Consider the following 20,066-nt stretch of genomic DNA (forward strand, 5'->3'; position numbering starts at 1 on the left):
GGAGCCTGTCAATCGGTGCCCGTTTGAGTGCATGGGATTTGGGTGACCGGGGCGCTGATCTGCAGGAGATTTGAGATTAAGACGGGTATATCTTTGCACGAGTTGAACAGTAATAGGAAGAACATTGTGGAAGGGTGGAGAGAAATAGTATAATATTTGGCGGCGGAAGAGATTAGTTTCAATTGCCTTGAGGACTTGGTGCATTCTGGAATTGGAAAGAGAGAAAAAATAGTTTTACTTCCTGTGAACTTTAGCATTCTTTTGCTCATCAGCTTGGAGGATCAATGAAAGCTATTTCTGTCTTTTCTCCTCCACGTTTTTTTTTCCTTGTCTTGTGAGAAAAGAGAAACAATAGGGGAGGAGGCATATTTTTCAAAAATTGTAAAGGAACAAAATGGTAATTTTAAGATAAGGATTAACGTTTTTCTAATTTATTAGAGGCATTTTTCAAAGCAGATCAAGAGAGGCTTAACATTTCTGTTGTCTTTTGCAATCATGTTGCTAAGGGGACACTCACTTAGAAGCAAAGTATGTTCTAAATTGTTGGGCTGTCTTAGCTTGTATGCATTGAAGCAGAGTTTGAGTCTACGGCCGCTGAGTAGAAAGTTCCACGTTTCCTGTCAAAGATGCTCAACAATGCCTTCCTGGGTGATTGACCGCTATGGGAAAAATGATGTACTTCGATTCACAAATAATATGACATTTCCTGCAATTCGTCTCCCTAATGAAGTTATTATTAAAGTTCACGCTGCAAGTTTAAATCCCATAGATGTTAACATGCGAAGTAAGTAGAGGTTATGCATTGCATATTATAGATATAGATGATGGATGGATAGATAGATGATAGATAGATATATAGATATGAACATCAGTGTACTAATTGTAAAAGTACTCTGAACTCACAAAAATAAATCTTATGGATGATTTCTGTACTTTTATTTCAGTACTGATGGAGTATGGTGTTAATTATCTTTTTAAAAAAAACAATCTCTAAGGTAGGCATGTGGAACATTGCAGTACGCATGTAACTGCTCTAATAACCAGTTTTATGCTGGATGTTTCTATTTTATTATTAATGTCATATGAATTTGTCTAGTAGAAAAAAAGTTATAGAAAAGCTGATAAACACAGAATTCTCTTGTCATCTTAAGCAAGAACTACCAGATTGGAATTGTAAAAAAATTGAAACAAGTACTGGGTGGCAGCAAATCAAAATGTCCATATTTCTTAGCAGCCTTCTACTGGCTGCTAAGTTTTTGCAGCCAAGATACAATAGCGTCTTAGAGATTTTCATAAATAGATTGTGCCTTGAACTTCTTTAGAGTTAAGTCTCTTAAATCTGTTGAAACCAGTGGCATAATATTATTTACAGAATGAATATTGTTGGAAACTTATTAATTTTCATGGAATGCAAGTGACATTTAATAGAATAGGCTTAGATTCTTGCACTGTAACCTTAACTGGGTCTGCTTAAACATTTTCATTAACTTAATTTTGTCTTAATCCAGTCTAAATGAGCATGGAATTATCTCCACTGACATCTGCTCTTTGACTTTACTCATTCCTTTTTGTCCTGTTTCATTTTACCACTTACAAGGAAGTGTGACCTCATTTTCTCTTTCAGTCAGATCATCCTATTAGGAAATGCTGAGCCTTGCTGGGAAGATTCCCCTTCGTTTTTCACATTGGCTCATGATATTTAAGAGTAAATTTAAAAGTGGAAAATGTGCAGTATGAAGCACCAGCGAACATAATAGCTTTATTGTTATCTTATATTAACCAGACTCCTGTTTATATGTACACAGTTTAAAACTTCAGTATATACTAAACTGAATTCAGACAAATCTGACTTTTATGTTGCTCTGGGATGCTCTGGCAATTCTTTGGGACATACTGATGGGGTTGCAGTTTTAAAGAAACAAATAAATACACGTTTTCTTGTTTAAAATAGCCAAATTGGATACCGGATTATATCTATTTATACTGTGGCTGAGACTCTAAGCTGATGCCCATCTCAGTCTCAGTTTTCAGTCGGTAAAATGGGAATCCTCAGTTTGGAATGAATAAAGTAAGGAATAGCAAGCAAATAGTGAAGAAAAGAAGTATATAAATCTAAATAAAGGCACAACAAATTGACTCCTGTTTTTCCATTTCTTTTAATAGATGGCTATGGAGCTTCTGCTCTAAGAGTGAAACGAGATCCGTTGCACATATCAGAAAAAGGCAACGAATTTCCTCTAATTCTAGGTCGAGATGTTTCTGGGGTTGTTATGGAATGTGGACCGAGTGTTTCCTACTTCAAACCTGGAGATGAGGTAATGGAAGATTGAAATAGAATCATAGAATCATAGAGTGGAAAAGAACCTAATCCATCTTCCTGTTTTATGCAGGAATTTTCAAACCACCGTGGCAGATTATTTAGCTCCCATTTGAAAACCTCCAGTGAGGGCAGTCAACCACTCTAATAGGCAGATTGTTTCACTTCTTCACTCCTCTCATTAACACCTCATTAAGATGTTCCTCTTAATACTCAACCAGAATCTCTTTAATTTCAGTCCATTGTTCCTTGTTTTGCATATGGTTTCAACAAAAATCAGATCTGATCACACCTGTATGTAATAGACATAGCCATAGACTGTTATACATGTACTTCTTGATTTAACCACAATTTGTTTAGTGACTCTTCAAAGTTTTTAAAAAAACTGAAAAAGTGCCATATGTTTTTCCACGACCGTTGCAGCATCCCCATGGTCACATGATCAGAATTCAAATGCTTGGCAACTGGCATGTATTTATGATGGTTGCAGGGTCCTGGGGTCATGAGATCACCTTTCACAACCTTCTAACAAGCAAAATCAACAGGGAAGCCAGATTCACTTAACAACTGTGTTGCTAAGTTAACAACTGTGGTGATTCACTTAACAACTATGTCAAGAAAGGTTGCAAAATGGGGCAAAATTCATTTAACAACTGTCCTGCTTAGCAATAGAAATCAGGACTCAGTTGTGGTCATAGGTTGAGGACTACCTGTAATATTTTCCTTGTGTCTCTTTAGAAAACTAAGAATGCTAAGTTCTTTTAATTGTTCCTTTTAAGGTTTGATTTCCAGGCCCCTTTTTTGTCCGGATAACTTTGTTCTGTTATTAAAACCTGTTAAAAATCCTTGTTAAAGCATGAAGCCCAGGACTGGACATAGCTTTCCATGTATGATTCAAGAAGTGCAGAGTACAGTGGCAGATAGGAAAGCACTCCAGAGGGTTAATGTCATTGCCCAGAAGATCATTGGTTGCCCTCTCCCCTCTTTGGAAGAGCTTTATAGCTCCCCTGCCTTAAGAAAGTTCAAAACATTCTCAAAGATCCATCTCATCCTGGGAACCCTTTTTTTGAACTATTACCATCTGGCAGATGGTACAGAATAATAAAAAACAAGGACAAACAGACTGAAAAACAGCTTCTATCCCAGGGCAGTAGCTCTTTTGAATTCTGCTATATAGTGCAGTGTTGGTGTGGTGTTGTGGGTTTCCGGTTAAATGTGTAGAGGGTGAAGGATGTGTGTTTGTGTTTATTTTCACGGTCATGGTCATGATGTGCTCTGAAGATGGTGTTTGATTTTGTTGTATGAGGTGCAATGACACTAAACTGAACTGAACTAAACTAAACTAAACTAAACTAAACTAAACTAAACTAAACTAAACTAAACTAAACTAAACTATAGTGAGACTAGTACCTCCTGTAGAGGAGTCTGGATTCTATCATTGTGTTAATGCATTTGAAGTTTGCACTTTACCTTTTTAGCTGCTGCACCATGCTGCTTATTTAAAATCACCTGGCATATATTAGCACTTTCAGAATTTTTTCACACAAGAAAATTCCTCAGCCCTGGCTAATAAAACCAAACCAAGAAAAATCATTAGTATTTTGAATGGATTTATAAATCATTAGCATAGAAACCAATGACTTCAACAGAGATGTTTCATTTAAGATTGTAAGTGGGAGTATTTTTCTCTTTTATTGTTATTTTATGGGAATAACAAACTTGCTTAAAGGTTTTCCACAATGGAATGAGTTGGACATTCTGTGTGTAATACACTACCATCAGGAATATGAATTTTAACTATCTGCTTGCTTTAGATATAGCACCTTCTGCAGGTTAAAAAATTTGTTATTTTGTACAAACAAAATATTTCAGATTGTTTATTTTTCAGGTATGGGCAGCAATTCCACCCTGGAAACAAGGTACCTTGTCAGAGTTTGTTCTAGCAAGTGGAAATGAGGTAAGTCAACAAAATTTTATTTTGAAATGATGTCAACATATGCACAAATGCATTTTTTTTAAAGTTGTAATTTTTTAAAATGGCAACACACTTCAATTTATATACCCCCTTAAAGTGCTTTACAGCCCTCTCTAAGTGGTTAACAGAGTCAGCATATTGTCCCCAACAATCTGGGTCCTCATTTTACTGACCTCGGAAGGATAGAAGTCTGAGTCAACCTCGAGCCCCTTCAGGATTGAACTCCAGACTGTGGGCAGAGTTTGCCTGCAATACTTCAGTCTAACCACTGCACCTAGAAATATGTTATTTCTATATTTGCCCTTCAAATGGTGGCTAAAAACCCTCTGAAGTTAAAATATTAAAACAACATAGAATCTCCACTCCGATCTACATAGTATTATAAGCATTTCCCTCTTTTTCCATTTGGCCTTGGAAAAGAGAGTGGAAAGGAGGCATCCAACTGGCTGCTGTAAAAGCACAGTGCTTTATTTGTCCATCTGGCAAAACCAAACTCTGCAGAAGACAGAAGGAGAATTTGCATTCTCTTGCCTGCCTTTATGATAGAATCAGAAGTTTTTCTAGCAGTGCCGTTCATCAGAGTAGGTTATGGAAAAGACCTGTCACTCACTGCCAAGTCATAGGTGAGCTATAGTACAGTTAGTCACAACAGTTCCTTTAGTGACTGTTCAAAATTACACTGGCACTGAAAAAAGTGACTTATGGCTGTTGTTCACACTTACAAATGTTGCAGCATCCCCATGGTCACGTGATCAAAATTCAGATGCTTGGCAACTGGCATGTATTTATGTCCCGGGGGACATACGATCACCTTTGGTGACCTTCTGACAAGCAAAGTCAATGGGAAAGCTGGACTCACTTAACAACTGTGTTATTAACTTAAAATTTTATTTATTTATTTATTTTACATTGCTGCCTATTCGCCCATGGTGACTCAAGGCTGCCTACACAATGTAAAATCATATTTAAAACAAAAAAATAAAAATAAAACCAATAAAAACTAACAAAAAGAATCAAATAAATTAGTAAAGTACAATAGAACAAAATTTGGGAAAGCAAAAAACAAAATTAAAATTGCAATAATTCACTGAACAACTGTGTCAAGAAAGGTTGAAAAGTGGGACAAAATTCACTTAACAAATGTCTCACTTACCAACAGATACTTTGAGTTCCATTGAGATTGTAAGTCAAGGAGTACCTGTGCTATCTAAAGCAGAGGTGTCAAACTGGCCGCCTGCAGGATGAGTCATGCACAGGCCACACCCACCCCAGCTCCGTGAATGGGGAAAACGTTGCGAAACATGCTGCGAGTTGGATACCCCTGATCTAAAGGGTGGCTGTTCATTTTGTGAAATTGATTAATCCGAGGTATCTTTCCAAATACAACATTTTCCAACTGCTTCAAACTGAATAGATACCTGATAGAGATACGTGTATGAATTTGACAAGTGTATGGACACTTGCTATTTTTTGGGGTGGGTAGATCTGCACTGAAGGAAAATGTTTTGATTGAGAGAACCCAGGACAATGTCTCCATGAGTTTATTTTTATGCAGATATCAAGGAAACCGAAGTGTCTCACTCACACTGAAGCTGCATCCTTGCCTTATGTTGGTCTAACCACATGGTTTGCCGTGTCCAATGCTGGGGGACTTGATGCAGATAGTTGTCTCGACAAAAGGTAAAAAGCCAGATGATCTGCAAGAAGTTAGTCATGGGCTTTCTCATTCCAAAGTAAGTCCCTAACTTTCCTTTGGATGTCTGTGAGTATGAATATTACCTTCCTGATTCAATTTTAGCATCTCTTAAAGAGTAATAGATTTCATGCCTTTCAGCTTTTGTAAAATAATACTTCTTTGAACATAACTAATTTAAATATTTTATATCAGGCAAAGGAATATGTCACAGATAAGTTCAAAAAAATCATTCTTCATCTGTATAATTTTCTCAACATTGCTTGATTTTATCCTTCATGCCAATATTAACCAAGTGTAACCAATTTTCATATTTTATTCTCATAATATTTTACTATGCTATTACCTTTATTGTCAGAGTACAACATGTATACAATGAGATTGGCTGAGCCTCCCTTCGTGCATCCACCCCCCCCAACACAACTCATAGTGAGGACAGAAGTCCCTAACCCACTCCCAATCTTATTACACTATGTGACCTTGTTGCACAACGCACCAGCCCCGCAAGTCTATCATACTGTGTTGACATGAAGTTATTTTTCATTCAGAAGTCTGACAGCTCACGGGTAAAACTGTTCTTCAGCCTGTTGGTGCGGCTGGCTATGCTTCTATATCTCCTACCCGGTGGTAGGAGAGTGAAGAAGTGCTGACCGGGATGTGAGTCATCCTTGAGAATTTTCCTCACTCTTCTAAGGCAGGGAAACCTAGTGATGTCATCTAGTGGTATCAGGGAACAGCCTACAATGTTTTGTGCTGTGCTCACCATACTCTGTAATGTCTTTCTATCTTATTTCTAACTTATGTTGATATCTTATTATACAGTACATTAAAATATTGCTGTCCTGTGCTTTAAACTTGCAATATTTGAAATGTAAGGTTACTTGAAATGTAGGTTTCTCTTCATTTATAGTTTCTTAACGCTGCACTACATAAATTGAATTCCTTAAATACAGCTTGCACAGTAGGCACTTTTATCAGTTTACTCCTTTTGATCACTAGATATAAAACTACACAGAAGTTAATACTTTCATTATTTGTAATTGTTTTTACTTCATAGAATATTGATCATAGGTGCATCAGGTGGAGTGGGTACCTTTGCTATACAGGTAAGTATGTTAAATCGAATCATCTTGGCAGACGTTTTGCTTCTGTTTTGTTTCGTTTCTTGAAAGAATCCTAGAATAGAGTCTTTTGGAATTGTATAAATATAATTCATTACTTTATCTTCATATTTAGAATAGTGACTACAATAAAGAATATTGTCACTTAGAATAGAATAGAATACTTTATTGGCCAAGTGTGATTGGACACACAAGGAATTTGTCTTGGTGTAAATACTCTCAGTATACAAAAAGAAAAGGTACATTCGTTAAGAATCAAGAATCATAACGTACAACACTTAATGATAGTCATAGGGTACAATCAACAATCAAATCATACTAGGACACAGTCAATATAAATCATACGGATACAAGCAACAAAGTTACAGTCCTACAATCACAAGTGGGAGGGGATGGGTGATAAGGAGTGATGGGAAGACTCCTTTACACTTTGTAAATAGTTTGTAAATAGTTGAACAATGTTGAGGGAAATATTTGTTTAGCAGAGTGATGGCTTTTGGGGAAAAATTGTTCTTGTGTCTAGTTGTTCTGGTGTGCAGTGCTCTATAGCGTCGTTTTGAGGGAAGGAGTTGAAACAGTTTATGTCTGGGATGTGAGGGGTCTGTAAATATTTTCACAGCCCTCTTTTTGACTCATGCAGTATACAGGTCCTCAATTGAAGGCAGGTGGGTAATAATTTTTTTTTTGCAGTCCTAATTATCCTCTGAAGTCTGTGTCTGTCCTGTTGGGTTGCAGAACCAATCCAGACAGTTACAGAGGTGCAGATGATAGACTGGTGTAGGATGTAATGCAGAGCCATGTTAACAGCATCATCTGTCGATCTATTTGCTCGGTATGCAAACTGCATGGGACCTAACAGCGGATCCATGATGGTTTTCAGGTGGGACAGCACAAGCCTTTCAAAGATTTTCATAACTACAGATGTTAGAGCAACTGGTCTGCAGTCATTCAGTTCCTTGATCGAGGGCTTCTTTGGCACTGGGATGATGATAGAACGTTTGAAGCAAGAAGGAACATAGTACATCTTTAGTGATCTATTGAAGATTCGGGTGAAGATGGGGACCAATTGGTCAGCACAGACTTTTAAGCAAGAAGGAGTTATCTTGTCTGGCCCTGGTGCTTTTCCTGGCTTTTGTCTGTGTCATAGATCTTGCTTCTTTTTCTGTGATCACCAGGCGTTGTGAGCCCAATGGATTGGGGCCAGTTGTAGGAGGCTTGGCTGTTGTTGGCGTGTTTGAGATGTGGGTTGTGGAGATAGGTGGCTGTAATTTCTTTTCAAACCTGCAGTAAAACACATTCAGATCATCTGCTAGTTGTTGATTTCCTTCTGCCTGGGAAGGAGGTTTGCTGAAGCCAGTAATGTTTTTAAGAGTTTTCCACATGTTTGCTGGTTCATTTGTTGAGAACTGATTCCTTAACTTTTCAGAGTAGCTTCTTTTTGCTACTCTGATCTCTCTTGTTAATATGTTTCTGGCCTGGTTGTGTAGCATTCTGTCACCTTTTCTGTAGGCTTCCTCTTTGGAACAATGTAGCTGCTTAAGTTTAGCTGTGAACCAAGGTTTATTGTTACTATATATTTGCAGGTTCCTTGTTGGTACACAATTGTTGGTACTTGTTTATGCTCTGTAATCAAGTATTACCAATTGCATTATAGTTTATAGAGGTTCAAAGAAAAACTTTGACAGTGCATTATGTGAACTTGGAGATGTGTTAATTCAGGTTTAGTGTTCCAGGAATCCCTGCTATTGAATCATTGTGGGGAAATGCTGTAGAAAGAGATAATTATTAGTGTAAAAGGAAACATAATTAACAGCAATGCACAATAAAGGTTTTTTAGCATCATTTGTAGGTAGTTCTCAACTTATGACCATTGTTTAGTAACTGTTTGACTGACTTCTTGGAGCTATTTTTGACCAGGATTCAAAGTTCTGAGGACTGTCCCTCCTCTCCACAAATCACATTATTTTGGGTACTCAGCAATTGCCCTGCATAGATGGCCATTTGCATCCCCCTGTGGTCACATGACCACAATTTATGACTTTTTTTGCTGGAAACCGGCATTTACTTTTTAATTTCTGACCAATAAAAGCTCATTGCAGAAGTGAATTAGTTTAACAATTAGCATTCCCTTAATGACTTCAGTGTTTACTTTATGACTGCTGTGAAAATGGTCACTTATGACCCACTTAAGGACCGCCCTGACTTACTACTGTAATTTTGGGCTCAATTACGGTCATAGTCAAAGATTACCTGTACTGTAAGGTATAAAACATGAATAGCTGACAATTAAACTTTTGGAAGGTACTCAAAAGCATCTATTGGAGCAAGGGGAAAAAAGAGTTCAAGACATAGCAGTGCTGTTGCATTGTAAGGCTCGTCTGTTTGGCCCACTCCATATCAAAAATGAGATTGTAAACTGGGAAAAAAAAAAATCCAGAACCGACAACTAACAAGTTAAGTCTTCCCTAATCTGCCATTCTGATGTGTGGTGGGTAAAATGTTAAGGACGAAAAACTGTGGAAAATGTGACACTGCCAAATATCCCCACAGCATTTCCAAAACAAAATAACCTTCGGTGTAAACCTGAGTTAGAATCAGGGAAATTGTGTAGCATTCATAGCTGGAATAATGATTGTGCACGTGGTTGTAGATTTCCTTTTTTGTCTTCTCTCTTAGTTGATGAAAGCTTGGAGTGGTCACGTCACTGCAGTTTGTTCTCAGGATGCCAGCGAATTGGTGAAACGTCTTGGAGCAGATGACATAATTGATTATAAATCAGGAAATATGGAAGAGCAGCTCAAAAAATTACCCATGTATGTACTAAACTAATTAAATTGTGTGTTTGGCAGAAGGTTTCCAAGTGGCGAGGTGGCTATGTATTTTTTGGTACCTTGCAAATCAACATGGCTATTTTTCACAAGCTAGAAATTTATTTTCAAATGGCCCCTATCTCTAAGACACAAGAGAACAACCTGTGGATTTCAACTCCCAGAATTCCTAAGCCAGCCATGGTGGCTCAAGAATACTGAGGTTTGAAGTCCACAGTTCATAAAATCTCCATCGTTTCCCATCCTTGCTCAAAAACAGTTATTTCCTGACCTCTTTTAAATATCTTATAGGAATTACATTTATTCCTAGGATGGTTTGTGAAAGTACATGTCATGTTGAGTTGCTCACTTTTTGAACATTAATTGGTACACGCGTTTTTCTTTTTAGGTTTGATTTCATCCTAGATAACGTTGGTGGATCTACTGAAAACTGGGCTCCTAATCTTCTCAGAAAGTGGTCAGGGGCCAGATATGTGTCTTTGGTCACACCCTTTTTAGTCAACATGGACAGACTTGGCGTAGCTGATGGCATGCTACGGACTGGCATCACTATTGGTGCAAAAGTTTTGAAGGTCGGTTAGGGGAAAAAAAGAAGGGTTTTTTTCCCCCCCTTTTGCTTATGTAAGTGACAAGCTCACTAAAATGTTTGTGGAAGGTTATGCAGTTTTGCTTACTTTTTGGTGCTTAGATTTCTCTCTTTCTTTTGCAGCATCTTTATAATGGGATCCATTACCGATGGTCATTTTTTGCATCAAATGGTCCTCATCTGGATGAGATTGCAACTCTCGTTAATGCAGGGAAGGTATGTCTAACCTGGCTATTTCATTCTTTGCTATTGGATGAACCCATGATATTTTGGTTCAAGCCTTTCTGCTAACTTTAGCAGGAAAGCAACTTGCCACCAGGTGCCACTTTCTGCTGAATGTTCCTAGTGGTGGGAGGGTTGTTTTATTTTCCATATTGTACTATCACAGCTAACCAGAAAAGATGTCATTTGCAGAATGTGGTTCTCTAGCTTTTTAGTTCTCTTGGGCTTGACCCCTTCACCCCGATGTCAGGAAGAGTTCAAGAGCATTAATGCATGCAAACTGGATAAAATAAAATACATTGGGAAAATCAGGCCTTCATTTATGTAGGCTTTGGTTTTTAATTTTATCCAAGGTTAGGGGTTATTTTTTGCGGGGTGGGGAGATATTCTTCTCTTCTCCTTTATTATTGAATACTTCAGAAAAAAAGTACTGAATTAAATGAAACTATGACAAAAGTAACCCTATTTATTGGAAGAAAAACAATCATCTTGGTTTTTGGGTCTGGCAGTAGATCAGGTAAAGAAACCAACACATAAAAGTCAGGACAGTTTTTTATTGTAACAGGTATTTTATCTCCCTCCCTCCCTTCCCCTCCCCCTCCATCTGTCTACCTACCTGCCTACCCTCTTTCTATCATATGTATCTGCCTATCTAAAGAAAATCTTAGATATGTTCTCAAGTTATTTTCTTGACTTGGATTCAAGCCCAAATATCTGACTGTTGCCTTGGTAGTAGCTTTTTCTCTTGTAGTGGTATAAGATACCTCCCCATAACATGTGAGCTGCTTTAATTGCCAATGCTATAAGATTCCTCCTCCCCCCCCTTACACAAGAACTTCTTAAAGTGCTCTGTTAAGAAAACATTTACAACAAGCTTCATTGACTGAGTGGTGATGGGAGGGGGGGAAACCAGATGGAAACAACTGACTCAGTAAACCCATACTTTAAAGATATTAGCATATTGACCTAGTAACAGTTGATAACGAAAAAGTCACTCAGATGGGTTTATCTAGCACATTCCAATGCCATGCTGTAATTTACACTGTGTCTGCCTTTTCCTTTTCCCTTTTTTTTTGTCTTTGAAACTAGTGGACCTATATAAACTCAGATTCTGCTTTTGTTCGGCAAACTGCCAATGCTTTGCTGGGAGCTCGGTGTACACTGCAGCTGTTTGCATGCTTAACAAATTTGTATTGTATGTTCAAAGTGATTTCAAAGTCATAACACTCTTGTATTTCAATGCTATTCTCTATGCCCTTTACGTCCCCCACTGCTAACTCTTTAGTTTTGATAATTCCTATTAATCAGCTTGTGTGATAAGAATAGAACTATAGTGCACATACTATATTTCACAATACTTTGCATATATTATCTAGCTGAGGTCCTAAGAATGACCTTATAAAATTAGTGTCTACTCTTATTTCCCAAATGCAAGTTAGGCTGAATGTTTAGTAAAGGTGTCGTAGTGTGATCATTGTACAGGTAAATTCTCAATAAGCGATTCATTTGCTATTGCTGTGAATTGTATAATGCATCTTCAAGGTTGTTTCGTGTCATGTATAAACTTGCAGATCTAACAACTTTTTCTGTAACAAACTGAAAAAAGAACCCCAATAGATTCTTATTATTTACAGAATGACATACTTCACTGGACCTAAGTAGGACTTTTCAAGCAAAACCAGCAAACTGTATATGTCTGGGAGAGAATGAGGAAATATTACAGATAGAATTTGGCCAAATGGCCATGTCACATTTCTTTTTTGTGGTTGGGAAGATCTTGTCATTGCCCTTGTATATGAACGAGAGAATAGTGTGGCTTTAAGCCATCCATTTGCGTAAGACCAGAGCAGGTGAATGTTCTTTACTATTAAAAGTGTGGTTGGAATGTTTGTGGATGGCTAATTTGCTTTTGTCATAAGAATAACAAAGAATAGAAGTGTTTGCTTCATCCTTTGTTTGCTGTTTTCACAAAGGACAGCGTTTAATGTTGTATAAATGTCATACTTTGTTATCTGCAGAATGATCTTTTATTTGTTTATTTATATATATACTTATTTGGATCTTTGGATCTTGGATTTTGGTTGGGGTTTCTTTTTTGGATGAAAAGAAGACACTCATCTCCAGAACAAAATGCTTAGCCAACGAACAACACCTAAAAACCAAACTACACACTCTCACTAACGTACTAATAGCCAATGGATTCCAAAGAAAGAAGATTACCCACCTATCCAAAAAGAAACCCCAACCAAAATCCAAGACAGAGAACAAGAGAACGGCAAAGCCCTCCTCCCATATATAAAAGGCACTACAGACAAAATCAGCAAGATCCTCCAAAACACAACATTAAGACAGCATTCTGCACAAACAGAAAAATATCCACCATCCTAAGAAACCCTAAAGACAAAATCGAGTTAGAAAACCAAGGAGTATATGAAATCCCTTGCACCGCCTGCCCCACCACATACATTGGACAAACTAACAGAAGAATAAGTGCACACATTGAAGAACATAAGAACTCGATCAAAAAAGAAGAACCAACCTCTTCCCTGGTCCAACACCTCAAAGCCACAGGACATGAGATTGACTTTAAAAATACCAGAACTATCGCTAAACTCAACACTTCAACAACAGAATAATCAGAGAAGCCATAGAGATAGAAAAACACCCACACAGCATGAATAAACGAGATGATACCTCCCGCCGACCAGCCATTTGGAAACCTGCCCTCATTAACAAACGAGTACCTAACATGAAGAATGACACCAGACCCACACCCACGAGGGCCACACAAGATGCTACCACCACACTTCCACATAGAAAGCAGACTCACACCCACAATGAAGATGAGACACGACCACGGACCAGAAGCTGTACCGCAGCTGCATCACTACCCGCTCCAAACCCCTCCGACCCATACATGAAGTGAACTGATGCCCACCATGAAGATGTGGCACGACCACGAAGCCAAACAACAGGATCACAGCTCACCAGCTCAAATCCCCTGACAACTAAGACTAACCTGAGCACAACCAAGCCCCCACCTGAACAGAACACACCCCAAGCCAATCAGAACACAGCCAACCCCCCAACCAATCAAGTCACACCCCCACTAGCAGTTAAAAGGAAGAAGCAGCTGCAAGCTCACATTACTCTGAGAAGCACAAAGCCGAAGACACAAGCCTGAAGATGATGAATGAGACTTCATCGAAACATCGCCTAGATACTTCCGATTTTACGCGGGAGAAAACCCGAATAACCAAAGATCCACATACAAATACCCACAAAAACCTCAGAAAACATATACTTATTTATATATATTTATATAATACTTATAGAGTAAATATTTATTTATTTAGTGTATGGCATATCATACATGGTCTAGCAATATATGTTAAGATTTCACCTAGATTAGCAAAACACAATAAAATATAAATGTTAAAAAAGACCTATTCTCAAATACCAATGTCTAGGCCATCTAATCATTATAGAGTAAACAGTATCATATTTGCTTGTTGAGAATGTAATTGTGATGTGCTTTTTAACATTTTTGCCCTAAGCTAAATAAATAAATATTTCATTGTTGTTCATTCAGTCAATTTCTATAGTCACCCAGCTCAACCAAATGTAAGTCTGGGTAACTTGCAATTCTAAAATTATAAACATTTAAAACAGATTAACCATAATAAAACAGTAAAAACACCCCCAAAAATGAATAAAAGCAGCACCTAAGATAATTAATCAACTAATATGGTATTGTATAATAAAGCCATACTATAAATCAATGGTCAACTTTCAAAATTTAGTTACACAATATGTATTCTTATTTCTGTTTTGGTATGTTGATGAAGTTGAACTCGAGAAACTCTAAATTAAATAGGGAAGCCTGAGAATTTTTCCTTGAGATGCAGCATTCATGCATACTGATTGTCCTTGGGAATTGTTTGGAGGAAACATGTAAAAAGGCTTTTTTGTGGCAGCATCTGATTGCAGAATTTTCGCACCAATGTGGTGAGATCCTTGAATGTTTAAAAGGCAGCAAAAGTAAGTTGAATAGTTAGGGCTGAAAAGGAGCATATATCTTAACATAAATATGTGTTATGAAAAAAAGGTGACAAATAAATGGATAGACTATTGTTATAAAAACATAAAGGTTTTGAAATCGATTGAAGTTTGTGCCTAAGTATTCGGTGGATCATGTTCTCAATGTTTTGGATGAGAAAGTGTAGTTTAATTTTATGTGGCCGTCTTTGCTGTGTTCTATGTGTTTTCTCTGTTATTTGATCAAAAGACCAGCCATTGCTCTGAGGGACAACCTTAAAAGTCTATCCTCCAGTTTTTTTTCCATTAGGGAAGCTGCAGTGTGACACTGGCTCCCTCAAGAGGGAGAAGGGAACAAGAAAGCCAAAGATCCAGGATGAAACCAGAGTTCCCACTAGAATGGGGTTATTTATACACTGTTATATTTTAAAGAATAGTTTTATGATTCCTTCTGAGGCAGAACTTAACCAAATGTTGATTTGCAGGGCAACCAAGGATAGCAACACCAGGTAAAAGGAGGTGGCTTTTGAATTCAGTAATTTCCTCAGTAATTTGAGTTTCGTTACTATCATAAGTCATTAAAGGATGCTTTTATACATATTGTCTGGGCAACTGACTTTCCCATCCAAACGCACAGTGCATTTTTTTATTTATTATGTGCCACTAAGACCACATAAATAGATTTTCTTCATAGCAATCTGTACCTAACCTAGTATTTCAGGCATTCCAATGCTACAAACCCAGGGCCACTAATATATAACTGAGTTCATTCATCTTGCTGCTGGTAATTCTCTTCTTTTCATCTTTGGCCAGCATTAGACCCTTCTCCAGAAAGCCATATCTTTGCATAATGTGCTTGAAGTAGGAAAATTAGATGCCTTCTCTTTAGGCAGTTTCCATGGCTTATTCTGATATCCAGTTTGTTTTCTACTTCTTCATCTTTGTATCCTGTTCTTGCATTCATTCTGAAAGGCTTCTTTAAGTCCAATCCACAGTTTCTCAAGATTCCCTTCCAATGAGATCAGCACTTCTAAGTAATTCCTGATCCTCCCTGAAAATGGTGGGTAATGCTCAAAGTTGTATTGTGGAAACTGGTTGGCTTTTTTCTTCTTCTTTAGCTTGGAGTAGAATTTTTACTTTTAGCCGTTTGTGATCTGTTCTGTCATCAGCACCTCACCATGTCTTTGATGCAATAATAGGGCCAGTTTGATTTTTATGCACTTCATCTGGTGATGTCCATGTAGGCAGGCATCATTTTGACTGTTTGAAAACAGTCTTAGCTGTGAAGAAATCATTGGTTTTTGTGTTGCCATAAAACCTGTTTCCTTGAGTTTGTCAGTGTTCTCTCCAACATCAGAAAGAAGAGTTATCAGGAGTTTCACAGGTCCTCGTTCTATGGCAAGACAAGGCAAGGGAAACAAAAATCCAAGATGGCCAGTGTCCATTAATTGGGAAAGATGGTACCTGGAGAGGACAGGAGGGAGATCTTGAGTCTGGAGAACAGTGCTGGAACTCGTGGGAAGATGTGCTCTAAATCTCCAAAGGAAGCACGACAAAACTCTCTCAACAGCATTTTCTCTGATAGAAATTCGGCTAACTTCCTGCTTTCCTTGAGCCTCACAGTATCAGTGGAAGGTACAATATTTTGACTGTGGAAGGACATTTTCCTTTAGTTTATCGATATGTGTCAGTAGAACCCGGAGTATAAAAGTACAGTTGTACCCTGCCACAAATACATTTACGGGATACATTACTCTTGTTCAGTAGTCCAACCAAACAAGGTTTCTGTTTCAAGAAAGAGTCTATTTTGATTGCCCTCCTGTTCTTTTAAAATCTTGATTTATTTTCTCCATATTTGTGGGTGAACAAAACTGAAGGATTTCTTAGAGACTCCTGATAATCTTATTACATAAGGACATGGCTGTTTTGCCTAGACTATTAGAGCACGACCAACACAAGAATTCAGTTTGCTATTAATATATAGAATGATGACACTAATGAACAATGAACTAATAATGGACAAATGTGGTCAGAATTCAGCAATAGTTCTTTGTACAATGTATACAACTCTTTTCTGCTGCAGAGACCTCCTGAGTTTGGTCATTTGTTTGCAAACATTTCATGATCTGATTAGGTAACATGATCATGCTATTGAATCAAGTATTTGCTCTCTAATTATATAAAATAGTTTTCCTTGGCCAGTGTTGGTGGCAGCGTGGTTTTCTCCTTGGTAGTTTCTTGATTAGGCTATTTTCTGCTTGATTGTTTATTTGCTTGTATGTCTCCTGAGTAGTCCCTTGATTAGGCTATTGTTTTCTGTTTAATTATTTATCTGATGTGAACCTCTGCTTATCTGGGTGTTGGTTGTTGAAGAGGGTATGTTCTGATCTTTTTGTTTCCTTCTTAGGTTTTTTTGGGGGGGGGTCTCTTTTGAATGGTGTGTAAATGTAACACAAAGATAGTGTTTTCATTGTCTTGCTAATCTCCTTTTACTGTCACATCACCACCTGCTGACTTGCATGGTGGCGTGTACGGAAAGAAATATTTGTCTTAGTCAGGCTGTTTGGAGTAAACAGTGAATGACATATTATACTGGGTTACACGATCAGCCCTTTTCAGGTTTATTGAAACAATGAGTCTGGATCAACCAGCCAGATAAAGGGCTTAATGTACCAAAGTGCTGTGCTCATCAGTCCCAGCCCTCATGACACTTCCTGTCAGTGTTGAAGGCTAGCAACCCATTTAGATAATGGTCTGCAATAATATCACACAGGGAAGTAGTTTGCTATAGCCTTGAACAAAAATCTGTTTAAGCTGAAAGCAACTTGCTTCTTTGAAAAAAATGGTGGTGTGGGCATCATTGAGTAGTAAAATTGTGCCCTCTAGAGAGCAATCCTAAGAATTACATATTTTTAAAAATCACATTATATGTAATATTACACATTAGTATGATAGTGTAACTTCCAAAAGAAAACGATGCAGGGTGAAATCCTGAGTTATTTTATAGAATTCAAAAACTTGAACATTTAAGAATTTCACTAGTTCTTTTTATTTTTGTTTGTAAAAATAAGATAAGAGCTTAGAAATTAGAAACCATAGTTTTGGTGGCCTCGTCAATCTTTTAGCTCTTTAATTTATTTAACTCTTTTTGGGTAGAAATTTTGGGTATTTTAATGTCTTGTTCTATTGTAAGCAAGAGATGAAAAAATATTTCATTATTCTGAATGAAATCACTGTTGAAGTAGCTGTCCCCTAGTAAGTAGACATTGAACAATGAGGTGATTTCTATGAAGAACCTTATCCTAGCAAGAGATGGCATCTTGTATTTGCCCCCTCTGTCATCAATTTTTATTAGTTTTATCTAGGGTAAAAAAAAAATCATACTTGCAAAAATATGACGATAATTAATTCTAATGTGTTTGTACGTATGTGGGGGGTGAATAGTTGCTCAGCATTTATTCCACAAAATGTGCATTGTTTGGAGAACATATTTCCAGTAAAGAGCTTCCTTAAAACTGGTGGGATGGACCATATTGAAAGTATATTTAGTTTTTGTTGCTTATACTTTTTCGCATCATCAAGAGCAGGGGTGTCCAACCTTTCACCTTCTCTGGGCCACATTAGAAGATGAAAATTTGGTTTGGGCCGCACATAAAATAAAATAACAGTAACAATACCTGATCATCCAAAAAAACCATAGAAAACATAGTTAACATATTAAATTTATTTGGAAATGAAGTTAGTGAGATGTTTTTATTATTAATTATTTATTAAAAATTATTTATTTTTTATCACAGTTTTTTTATCATGGTTTTTTTATCATGGTTTATTTTCCGGGCAAATTTTACGGGCGGGGGGAGAAAGCTCGCCCGCCTCGCGCCTACCTCTCCTCCTGCAAATGACCTGGCTGGATGAGGCAGGACTGGAAGGCAGAAGCAGCAGCAGCAGCGGGGGCAGAAGCAGCAGCAGGGGCAGTGGCGGCAGCGATGGCAGGGGCAGAAGTGGCAGCGGGGGCAGAAGCGGCAGGGGCAGAAGCAGAGGCGATGGCGGTGGTGGCAACAGCAGGAGGTGGCACTCTGACGGCGCCTGCTTTTTCTGTTGCTGCTTGGCCTGGCACTCGCCTCGCCCTGCCTCGCGCCTGCTTCTCCTCCTCCTCGCTGGCTCTGGCACGAAGGTTGGGGTGGGCACTGGGCCGCATTACAAGGTGACCTGGGCCGCATGCGGCCCTTGGGCCGCAGGTTGGACAAGCCTGATCTAGAGCATTGCTTTCATAAATAGTTTCATATGCAACAATAGATAAGCAATCAATCATCTGAGAATTTGTTTCATTGCTATAGTTCTGTTGAAAGGCTTTTGAAAGCTTCAGTTACACCTCTGTGAGCAGGCAAGCGTTACGGATCAGTTACAGATATACTGAAATTGGTGGCAGTTTTAAATAACAGTATTTTTCTTCCATGTAGATACATCCAGTTATTGACCAAGTGTTTGAATTTTCGGATGTTCCCATGGCCTTTCAGAAGATGGAAAGAGGGCATGCACGTGGCAAAACAGTGATCAATGTAATTAATAAAAAATACTGAAATCTTGGTTTCTGTTTTTTTGTAAGAATTATTACTTTCTTTAGAAATTCCTCTGCTACAAATATTGTTAGCCACTTGAAGAATTCCAACATCAAACCAGGAATATAATCTTTGGAAGTATATTTCTTTCATATTAGCCTTTCAACATTTTCCAACTGAAACTCCTAGAATGTTTTTGTGTAGTTCCTTACTGTTATTTAATAATAGGGGGAAGTGGGTGGAAAAAATTAAAAAATGGATTCTTATCATTCGTTAGTATGAAGTTGTAGGGAACATAGAAGTTAGTATTCATACAATGGCTGCATTGGATCAGTTGTATGTGGTTGAAAATGTGGTAGCTTTAGATACAGATATAATTTAGGTACCGTATTTTTCAGACTATAAGACACCCTGGACTATAAAGATACACCTAGCTTTTGGGGAGGAAAACAAGGAAAAAAATCTGCCTTTGCCTCTGAGCAATTGGCTTCCTTGCAGCAAACAGCCTGGTTGGCTTCAGCACAGCCTGATTTAGCATGAGCATTGGCGGTTGGATCTGCCTCCCGGAATACCCCCAATCAGCTGTTCCAGGCTGTGAGGATTGCCACTGCTAATCGCTGCTGGCGCCGCCCATTGCTGCTGCCACCTATCACTGCCTCCGCATACCCCATTTTCAGCCTCCACGTGTCCCATTTTCGGCCCGTTCCAGCCGGCACCAAAAATGGGA

General features: G+C 38.1%; 1 protein-coding gene across 1 annotated transcript; it reads left to right on the forward strand.

Moving 5' to 3' along the window:
- The first annotated feature begins 3 nt into the window (after positions 1 to 3).
- On the forward strand, positions 4 to 19,367 carry RTN4IP1 (reticulon 4 interacting protein 1). Its single transcript, XM_026726662.2, has 9 exons — positions 4 to 784; positions 2,164 to 2,315; positions 4,206 to 4,274; positions 5,848 to 5,972; positions 7,043 to 7,091; positions 9,783 to 9,919; positions 10,323 to 10,506; positions 10,644 to 10,736; positions 19,241 to 19,367. The coding sequence occupies exons 1-9, from the start codon at positions 496 to 498 to the stop codon at positions 19,358 to 19,360; spliced, it is 1,218 nt and encodes a 405-aa protein (XP_026582447.1). The 5' UTR covers positions 4 to 495; the 3' UTR covers positions 19,361 to 19,367.
- Positions 19,368 to 20,066: the final 699 nt, after the last annotated feature.

The sequence above is a fragment of the Pseudonaja textilis genome, chromosome 1, assembly GCF_049901715.1.
Source record: "Pseudonaja textilis isolate UNSWEBS1 chromosome 1, rPseTex1.2, whole genome shotgun sequence".
In the NCBI taxonomy this organism is placed as follows: domain Eukaryota; kingdom Metazoa; phylum Chordata; class Lepidosauria; order Squamata; family Elapidae; genus Pseudonaja; species Pseudonaja textilis.